Here is an 11,220-nt window from a genome sequence, read left to right on the forward strand (position 1 = left end):
ACTGGAAGCAGGACTGACACACCACTCCTGAAAGCTGGTAGGAACAACAGTAGGGTTGAAGTCAGGAACTGGTGGTGGTGTGCTCAGCTATGTTAGGCGACCTCACTGCCCTTCTCAATCTTGAGGCTTCTGACATCAGCATCGTTGCCATCCAAACCCTCCTGAGGGCATGGAGGGCAGCAGGGAAGAATTCGAGGAAGAGGTGGTGCAGGTTCCCAAAGCTGTGGTGGCATATCCGTGCTCCCCTCCACAGCCTGCCACCAGGGCCTCTCCTGCCTCTCTCCTGGAAAAAGAACCTTGCAGAAATAAGGAGAAGCAATAAAGTATTTTGAAAAAAACGTGAGCCTGAATTTTTATGAAGAGTCAGAGCGGCTCAATCTTCTCCACAGCAAAGAAATTGACTGTGAGACGTAGTGATGCAAGAAATCTATTTATTGTGCCTTACCTTCTTCGGGCTCTGGAGACTGCACTGGACCGCAGCACTACCTGGGGATGCTCTGCGCGAACACTGCCTTCTAGTTCTTGCCTAGTGTCTCGTAAATGAGGAGAAATGTTATTTCCCACAGGGTGGTGCTGCTGCATTGCCTGGCACGGCGACACAGGGAAGAGGCTGAGCTTGAGCATCGGGAAGTGGACAAAACGAAACACACATTTTGCAGTGTCCAAGTCCAATGGGCAAAACCAGAACCATACAGACGCTGAACACCTCTCGATTCGGACCCAAGTATGAATACATCACTGGAGCCTACGCTGGCGGTGCAGGGAAAAAAGGAGTGAAGATAGCCCTTCAGGAAGTATTCATTTATTAATCAAACCTTCTTAATAATATAGAAAACTCTACTGCAATACACCAGAATAGTCACTTAGAAGAAGGTATTATTTATCGAGGCAATCCTGAATTAGGACTTTGTTATGCTGACCATGAAGTACTGTTACAGCTTAACTTAAACAAGCTCTTCCTTCTCACATAAATTTGTAACACTTCAGAAAGCAAACAAGGAGTTGTTGTGGCAATATAAAATATATTCACCATATAGTAGCACAGACAACCTTTGTTTTTCAGGAGATAAAATTATCATCCAAGCTGGCAGAAATGTTTCAGGCTCAAAGTTTTCCCTTTTTTTCTGAAAACAAGGTTATTTTTCAAAAGACAGTACTTGACTTTTCCAGTGCCGTTTTCACACAATTTTTCAAGGTACAATTCATTAAATGTTCCAAAGCTGATCTGATAAAAATCATCACTAGAACATAAGCAATTTCAAAAGAATGATGATTTCCCCATTTCAAACCTCATGGAATGGAAACAGTTGGGATAACTTCAGCAGTTGTAAGCCGTTTCACTTACTTACACTGAATCCCCGTTCACTGCACGGAATAGAGTATTACGCCAGGCAGGATTCATCTGAGGTAGGATCCGTCTGTTTCTGTCTCGGACAGATGTTACTCCAGCCAAATCCACGCTGTCCCAGGAAGCCAGACAGGCTCAGCGGTGCAGTGCCCCATTCAAGCTCGTATCCATCGGTGCTCAACAGGGCTGGTGGGAACATGCATTGTTAGCCGGGGAAATGGTTCACAGCTGGCCCAGGTATCTCTACCTACTGCTGCACCGTGCCATGCCAGGAAGTATCCTCTGTGGAGAACAGCCTGGACATGATAATCTCTGAAAAAAACATTGCAGATACAATAAATCACTTTTTAAAAACGGTATAATCTGGAGACTTCCATAATGCACCGCCTGAAACATTTCACATAGCAGGATGAAGATGAGCTGTTCAGTTTGGGTTGTGTGGACCAGGGGACGGAAGTTTGGCATGAGGCTTTGCAAACCTGGATTGTATTCCCATTTCTTCCACTCGCAGGTCATTTCTTGTTATGCTTCCTTCCTTCTGTTTCTGAGCTGGAGAGATTCATGACAGGGCTGATATTTCACAGTGTGAAATGCATCAGAAAGCATTATTCTGGTATATAAGCTTTTGTCCATTGGCTTAATTCAGAGCAGAAACAGTGTTAGAAAACCCTGAAATAATTCTATCATTTTCTACAAAAGGTCTGTGCATAAAACCAGTTGAATGTTTTCTGCTGAATTAGGTATTTAAAACAAGAAATACTGCCTTAATTATAAGTTAAACACAAAACAGAAAAGCCTATGAAAAAATATCTTGAAATTAAAAAAAAATTCAAAAAATGCTAATAATGTATTACACAGTATTGTTTTCGGGGATAAAAATGCATATAGTATTATTCCAACATGCTTTTATAATACTCAGTTTTGGCATGAACAACTGCTGATATGGCATGATGTGGTAAAAAAAGTAATTCAATTTTTGTAAAGTAAATGACAGTGGTAACTTATAACTTGCTGAAATAGCTTATCTTCTTTGTAGACCTTTGTATACTTTTTTATATAAACTTTTGCATTAAGATCTAAAACAATATCTTCATCACTACTAATTAATAAAGCCACCTTTTTTTTTCCTCCCAAATCTGCATATTTTTCCTAACTCATTAAGAAATACTCATGGATAATTTTTTTTTTTAATGAATGTATCTTAAAATCAAAACTAGGGCCCAGGACTCAATTGCCACACAGAGCTGAAAAAAGGTTATTTCATTAGTTTTAAGCAGTTTTTGCACTCTCATCTCTTAATCTGTGGTCTGTGCATGTAAGTCATGCTACTGGCTCTGACCACACTTCTGAAGCAGGGCAGCGAGAAATGCTTTGTTTGAGCACAGACAACTGAAGTCAAACAATTTTAATACGTTATATTTGAAATATGCATGAATAATAGAACTACTTGATACACGAACTATACATATATATAAAAAAAAATACATTATACCACTATGGCTTTACTCTTGATCTAAATCAAATTTGTGAAGATCAGTCTATTTTGCTTTCCCTTCTGAGGCACAGACTGGAATAGGACACCATGAGCAACCATTGAATACACTGCAGATGATTAACAAAACTACTAGTTCAGCACTGACAAAAATTATTTGGACTCTGATCAATTTGCTAATGAACAGAATGCAGCTTTATAAAGCATCAAAACACAGAAGTGATTTGCTTTGCAGAATGTGAAGTTCCTACATGGCTGACAACAGTTTCACTCTGGAAATGCGGAAGCATCCCATTATTTATTAAATCATCACAGGAGTAATTTACCCCATGAGCTACATTGAGTATACAGCTCCCGTGAAGCAGCCAGCTGTAGTATATTCCTCACACAAGTAGCAGGAAACCGTCAGTAAATTGCAGCTGTTGTGTTCTGGCCATCCAGGACAAGTGATCTGGTCAGCTCTTCAGTTGGCCCAAATGAGTAATTTGCACCATCTGAAGATACAGCTCCTGGGTCCAAGAAGAGACAGACTTGCCACTGGAATACGCAGAAACAACTTTGTCTGCCAACATCCTCTTTACTACTAGGCTGTGGAGTGGGCAGTTTCTCAGTCATCTGCTTGCCCGGACTCTAAAATTCTTCAACAACTGCTGATTTTACAGGAGGAAGAGGCTCTGTATTTGGAAAAACATGAGCCTCTCTGGTCGCCTGGGCTTCTTCCAACTAATGCAGCTAAAGCAGGTTTGCCTACCAGCATGCCTAGTCCCCTGGCACAAATTTACTCCTCTTCAGATAGTAGAGGAGCCAGAGCACCTCTTCCACCCTCCCAGACACGGATCAGCTGGAGGATCACACCTGGAATGTCAAAGTTTAGAAATTCAAGCTTTAAAGATATCCAGGAAGAAAAGCAGCAACCACCTCAAAATTTTGCTGTAGGGGGCTTGGGAAAGTAGGTCTAAAACCATATTTGAAATTAAATTGCAACTTATGTACAAAATTCAGGCACACTGTAAAAATTAAAGCTGCTCCAGAGATACTTTCAGCATAAATCACAGTTTTCTGCCAGATTTTATATAAAAAAAAAAAAAAAAAAAAAGACTTTGGCATTTGAAACAGTTATTTGCAAAGAGTTTAATGCAGACTGATAAATATGGAGGTTTTTTGGTAGTGTGTGTGATTAGTCCATTGAAACATAATAGACCAGCACACAAAAAGGTTATTTTATTAATACTATTTTTGAAATAATTTAAACTTATTGTTCAGTTTTGGTGACTGATTACATTATAGTTTTCTTTTGATTATAGCCAATTATCATCTTTGAGATTACCTATGGAGTCAACATATTGCATTTCAAATACATCTGTGAACATTTATATCTACAAACTCTCTTTATTTTCAGTCTAGCTTTCTTCTATTACTGCATTAACTTGGTATTACTGTTGCTGTATGTAGATTTTAGCCAACTAAAACATGGCAGAAAATCTAATTGAGAGATGCCTTGTCTCACAGGAGTAATATCTTCAGCAGCGTAACACTACAGAGCCACCTCCGTCTCAGTCACGGCTGTGCAGTGCTGAATCCTGACAGCACTTGTCATCTGTTGCTGTAGCTGTTCATATCCACAGCCAAAAATTCAACATCCTTTTGGTCTAATTCTGCTGTGACAGAATAAGCTATTGCTCCATTTGTCCAGATGTGCTGTTTGGTGCCAGTATCATTGGTGAGCGACCGCAAATGCGTTCTTTTGATTTTCTTTGCTAGTCTTGCAAAGCACAATAATGTTGAACTAAATATCATAGAAAATCCACACAGGAGGAATGATGCAGTATAGCTGCCAGTTGTGTCCACAAGCCAACCTGTAGGAAAACAAATCATGGGTTTTTAAAGGCCCACCAAAATTCTGGTAATTTACAAATCCTGTGCTCAACAGGAGTTTTATAAACTTCTGGAGTTATCACATATAAATACAATCAAACAATACGGGTTTAAATCACCGTCACTGTACTTTTACCTCCTGGGGCAGGGAGGGATTTGCCCTCAGTAGGCAGATAAGATTTTTATGGGCTTTTGTTTAGAGGTCAAACCCGTGAGAAAAGGCACAGCAGTCATCACCACAATACTAAATAAACATCTTTCAGCTGCATGGATTTAACTGGCAGTCTTCAGACATGCTTAGAGAGCCCTGGGATTAAATATTGTGTGCATGAGATCCTCATACAGAAACATCTAGTGAGTTATGCCCTAGCCTCATGCATCACTTAAAATAATTCCATTTTGCAATGATTTTTGCTATGGAAAATTAAATTAAAAGCTTCAGAAGCAGAGATTAATTGGGAATTGATGTGAACAGCAGACAAAATATGCAAGACATATATATATATGGCTGTTTGAAAAAAGATCTCTGTCCTTCCACAATATTCGAAACTGTGTCAAGTTGTTTCTAAAGAATAATAGGACTACAGCTCTCATCCTTACTTCACCTTAATGGAATCGATGGGGAAAATGATGGTTAGATATTACAGTGATGAGCCTGTGACCAGACAGTAGTAAAGCTGACTCACCCACCTCTTGAAAGCAGTCTGGAGATGAACAGATCAAGTCCTCTGCACAAAACCAACCTTGGAATGAAACTCTCTTTAGGTTACATTTTCCAAATCGTGTAATTTCACGGTGAAATCTTTTGTTCCTTCTACTTGCATAATTTCTGAACTACATGAAGTGGTGATGTAACAGCTTTTAGAAGCCCCATTCCATACTGTTTTGTTTTTTACATTTCAATTCGCTCTATAGTTAGAAACCATCCCATCAAGACAGGGCTTAAGTGGGATCTAGAGTCTTATGAAGGTCTAGGTGTGTTATTTCCCTGCCCAGGGTCTACCTCCACATTCAGTGGGCATTTGCTGTCCTTCCTCTCCTTTTACATCACACCAACATGTAAATCTGAAGTAGTGATAAGACTATAGGAAAGTCATTTGTGAACTGACCTGCAACAGGCGGGCTCACTAGATATGGAACGGCATGCAGAAAATACACGACACCCAGTGCTGATGATAAGGAAGAAGTTCCCACTACATCTGCCGTCACAACAGGGATCAGTGTTACATAGGCTCCATCAAAGTAGCCAAAGGTAAATGAGAAAGGCACAAGCAAGGGGAAGTTTTTGAGAACTGGCAGGAAAAGACAACAGAGGCCATCCATTCCCACAGCAAAGAGGTAGCAAAAGTGCCGATGCTTCTTCAGACACCTGCAAATTTCAAAACAGAGTTGAAAAAGATTGGCACTGGACACAGCATCTCAGTTTCTATGCCCTGGCTTGCAGCACTTCAGTCTCTCTCTCCCCCCCTCTCTCTTCTAGCTCAAATTTAAGTCAATTTTCTTACACAGTCTTCAAGACAAAAAGCTCAATACTGATGAGCCCAGGTAGGGAAAACTGCCCACCTACAGCTGCAGAAACATCTGGTAAGCAGCAGCCCATGCTGTCTGCCGTGTTCTTCGGCCTGCCACTAGTGAGGGGAGCTGCTCCGCTGCCAGGATTTTGCAGCCCTCTGAAGTTTCAATGTTCAAAGCAGTATTCCATCAGGCTTTACATCCCAGCTCAGCAAGGTGCTCCCAGTATTATGCAAAAAATATTACAGTATACCTCTCTTAGCTGTCATCCTTCGCATCAGGCCTTAAACACTGGAGATAGCATGAGCTGAGTGAGATGGCAATTCCCTTTCTCCCAGCCCCACAAAACTGATGATTGATTTTTTCCCCACAAACCGAATACGCACAAAGAATGTGTCCTTTAGAATCAAAATCCTTCTTAATTTAGCCAGTCTCTACTGATGTTACAGATCCTGCGCACAGATGTTTGGAGTGAGCTGAGTTAACAAAGCACAGTGAGTTCTCATATACTGGAAAATGTATAACAATTTTAGGTCAGTTCTTCTGAGTATATGCCTGACAGTATTGGGCCAGACCCTTGACCCTTTTCTATGACTTGTGTGCCTCCCCAGCAGCACAAAAGAGATGGAAAGGCAGAGGAAGTAGAGTGAGATCCTTTAGGAAATAGGTACAGGGGATCACACTCAACATACCTCAGGCAGGGGGTTACATTTCCACTGTCAAATGCAACAGCTCTGCACAAACACATCATTTCTTCAGGAGAAAAAGAAATTAAACCAGCAGGATTGAACAAATTCAGAAGAGACAAAAACATTAAATAGTAGGCATTTCTGAAAGTTAGACTGTGTGTTGTTGGGATTTTTTGAAAAGTTACATATCCTACAGAAAAAGTCCATAATGTTATCGTTTATATGTATTATACCTCACTTGCATCCAGCCTGCCACCAGCTAAAGCTTATACTTGCTTAGCCATAAGCCATTACCTTCTGTCTGTTAGCCATCCAAAGGTGATATTACCAATGATGTCTATGACACCAAGTATGGACATGAGGAAGGCAGCCTGGTGATGACTCACTCCAACGCTCAAAGCATAAGGCACTAGGTAGACAAAAAGAGGGCTACAGCCATATGCCATAAATAAAACTGACACTGCCAGCACCATGAAGCCTGGCATCAGTAAAAAGTCATATTCCTTCCATGAACATAAAGATTCATGAGACCACGCTTTGATTAAAGGTGAACAGATAGACATTCGCTTTAAGTCTCGTTTCTGTGCTTCGGGGACATAATCCTGTTCGAGAAACTCAGGAGCAGTTTTATGGTCCTCCTTAAGAGCAATAGGCCGCATCAAGGCACCACAGACACAGAGGTTTAAAACAAAACCTCCCAGGATGAGTAAAGCTCCATGCCAGGAAAACTGCTCGATTAAGAGCTGGACCATGGGGGCCAGGATGAAGGTACCGATTCCACTTCCTGACATGGCTATTCCATAGGCCAGCGCTTTCTTTTTGTTGAAATATTTGCCCACCATCGCGATGGCTGGAGAATAACAGAGTGCAAACCCAAGTCCTAGAAGAGAAAGCACAGTGCAGATGGCTTAATACGGAGCATGACATACGGAACACATTAAATTAAACTACATAACCTATTTTCATTAGCACAAATGCATAGGAAACTTTTTCTGGTTCTGTATCACACAGCTCAGCCACAGTGTGAAGAGAAACCAGGATGACTCCTTTCTTCCACTGTCAGGGTCACTGACTTGACAAACCTAACAGATCATCATTAATCCACGGTAACAAGGCTCAGAAAGAAGTGATGGGGTTCACTTAATAACAAGAACAAGGACGATCAATAAACATCAGAGAAATAGTGTGTCAGCCTCTCCTGGATGCAAGATGAGGTCTTGCCCCGGGATCTGCATAGATGCTGGCACTGGGCACACTGTCCTGATGAGGCACCACTTTGTGTTTCAGTCTGTTGCAACCCTGAACATTAATTTTCAGGTCTCTGAAACACAGTACAAGGAGTCTGTCCCTGTTACTAATATTCTACAATAAACCTTTTTTAGTCAGCTAAACAAACTCCACGCAGCAGGTGCTTGGAGTCCTGACCATTTTAAATCCCTGCCTACAAGTGAAGAGGGAGGAAAAGCCTCAGAAAACAAAGCCATGTCCAATTTAGAAAAACAAGGAAGATCCATCTCTTGGACTGGGAAAAAGATTGTGGTCTCTGCTGCAAAACCAGAGAGCAGATTTTAATCATCAAATGCTCGCCCTAACACTAAAACATATAGTTCTGAATCAGCTGCAGAAATGAGTTCCTGACAAGGGTTTTGGAGCATGTCCTACACTGACGGTAAAACGGTCCCCACTGCCTTTGGCAGAACTTGCCAATAGAGGAGATAATCACCCGGCGCCGTAACCAGCTTGCCACATCCTCCTGAAAGGCCGCACTGTGCCAGGCAGGCATTAAGCCTGCCAGGAGAGGGTAAGTGGATTAGAGGGACTCCGGGCTGGGGGTGCCCACTCTGGCACCCCTCAGGAGGTGAAGGGAGGAGCAGGGCAGAGAGCTGGGGCTGGACCTGTGTGGGCAGCAGAGCCAGAGGAGCAGCCCTGAGCTAGACATCATCACTCGAAAGCTGTGAAAATCATACTGTATTTGGCGTACATACCATTTATTTTTTAGTGAGTTGGCAAGGGGAAATAGGTCCCCAAAAAAGCCAATAAATGTCCTGTGAAAAGTGGAAATACAAAGTTTGGGGCTGAAAACTTTTTCATACTACTTAGAAGGAACTCTGCTACTTATTGCTACTCCCCCATCTCACCTCCGCTTCACTCCTCACAGTTTCAAGTCCTGCAGCTTTTATGGATTTAGACCTTCACCAGTTATGCTCCCACCTCCTCTCTGGCTTGGGGCACCACCTCTAGCCTTTACCAACAGTTCACCTCTCCATTAATCAGTCCCCACAGACTAGAAGTTAACTGCGTGTAGAATTGGCTCTTTACAACTCCAGATACGAAGTGCAACTGCTTTTCCACCTCAGTATTCACAGCAGTTCTTGCTAAGGACGCCTCAGTGGCATTAGCATGGTATGTGGCAGTCCCTCGAGTTACAAGGAGCCTTTTTATTTGTTATGAATACATTTGTCAAAGATTAACACTGTAATACAGGAGTGACAGGCACTACAATAAGGATTTTTTTTTTTTTTTAAACAAATAAGCTGTTGGCAGCATGTGAACTGCAGTAATTCCACCAACTTGTTACTAAACAGCAGGGGACCAAGTACAAGGGCTTATATCACCGTGGCTACCAGGTCAGTATTAATGAGGAAGGAATGTCAGTGTGACCATGGGCACCTCTCAAGTTCCCCTGTGCACAGCAAACACAGTGAGATAGGACAGAGCAAAGATATTTGTTACCACCATACCTGAACGCAAATGGAGGAACTGCTACAGCAACACTACCAACCAGCAACTTGTTTGCTTTTCAAATGGAATGTAATGCAGACAAAAGATGCACAGCTGAGGTACCAGGTATTCACCCAGTGCTCCTGTGCCCACTTACTCTTTTGTTTTGATTTAAACTTTTTTTAATACGCAGATATTTTGAGGCAGTCTAGAACTCCTACCATAACAGACTCTTCCCAAATCACAGGCAAAAAAGGAAACATTTTTGTGTATCACCTGCAACAGGAGTCCTTCCTGACCTCCCATAATTTCAGAACTTCATCCATAGTCCTCCCTCTAACAGAAGTTAAAGAATTGCTTTTGCAGCGTGCTGCATTTGGGCTGTATGAGACTCACTGAGTGCTGAAGCCCTCACAGGGGCAGCCAAAGCCTCTCTTTTACAATGAAGGGAACAGGTCAGAGTATCTCTGTTGACCAGTGCGGTGGCAATATGACACAGAGAAGAGATCACCCCTCTTCCTGAGGGTGATCTTCCTTCCTGAAGGAAGGACTATCATTTTTAAGATTCCCATGTTGTTTTCCTGGCAGGAACAAAGGGGCTGAATGCTTCCTACCTGTAAGGACTCCTAATGATAAGTAGAGATGTTCCAGGCTGGTGGCAAATGAACTCAAAATTAGTCCAGCAGATGCAAGCAGGCCTCCTAGCATGATACCAACTTGGCAGGATACATGATTACTGATTAAACTCCCAAGCGGGGCTTCAAAGAAACAAAGCTGGTAGTTAATGGCAGGTCCTCACACACAGTTTGTTGCAACAGTCATCAAGGAAAAGAAAGAAGTAGGCAAGCAGGAGAAAATGGTGATCACAGCTATAGAGTGGTCTTCCAACCTCCCCCCCATCACAGTGGTGTGAGCACCAAAAAACTTCTAAAAATCATTTTCCTAAAAGTCAGGATAAAACTGAAATTTACAGTAGTTTTCTCAGCAGCCGTTTTAGTAGACCAAAGTCATTACGGGACACAGCTACTCTGCAGTTTTTGGGGTCAAGAGAGGCCACAGCGACAGCCCACACTGTTCATTACTCCACACGTACAACACTGAGACCTTCCCCCACGTGGAATTTGCACTTCAGCCCTCAGTAACTTCAGGCATCCTTCCTCGCTTCTCCCTGGCCTTGAGGGCTCTGCATCAGACCCAAACAGGAGAGGTCTCACATCTTTTGGACCCTCTCTGCACTTCTCCAACATTGATGGCTCCCAGATCACCCTGCCTCCATCATGGGGTGTCATCACCAGCCCTCTCCCTCTTCGCTACCTGCAATGCCAGGACAAGGTTATCCTTATTTCTCTTTTTTCCCCAAGATATAACCTGGCTGACACAGGAGAGCTGCTATGTCTCAATGTCTCATTCCAGCTGTGTCCCTGTGCCTTTGTAGCAATTGTCATGGATTAACCCTCTTCCACAGGATTAGGGCATGGATTTTCACCTAGCTGTACAATTTGAAAGTAATAAAGAAATTCATAAGAAATTCAGTACAACTGCTGCATTGATGCATGTCTCCCATGGCATTCTCCTAGAGAATC

At 42.3% G+C, this 11,220-nt stretch overlaps 1 protein-coding gene across 1 annotated transcript; it reads right to left on the reverse strand.

Annotated features, from left to right (window-relative positions):
- Positions 1-4,433: 4,433 nt before the first annotated feature.
- SLC16A12 (solute carrier family 16, member 12) lies at positions 4,434-10,395 on the reverse strand (the record flags this gene model as incomplete). The annotated part of the gene is made up of 4 exons (XM_009581765.1): positions 4,434-4,696; positions 5,825-6,084; positions 7,211-7,796; positions 10,252-10,395. Coding segments are annotated over 4 exons (1,253 nt in total), but the record flags the coding sequence as incomplete, so codon positions are not given.
- Between the last annotated feature and the right edge of the window lie 825 nt (positions 10,396-11,220).

This window comes from Fulmarus glacialis, unplaced genomic scaffold, assembly GCF_000690835.1.
Source record: "Fulmarus glacialis isolate BGI_N327 unplaced genomic scaffold, ASM69083v1 scaffold42847, whole genome shotgun sequence".
Taxonomy (NCBI): Eukaryota; Metazoa; Chordata; class Aves; order Procellariiformes; family Procellariidae; genus Fulmarus; species Fulmarus glacialis.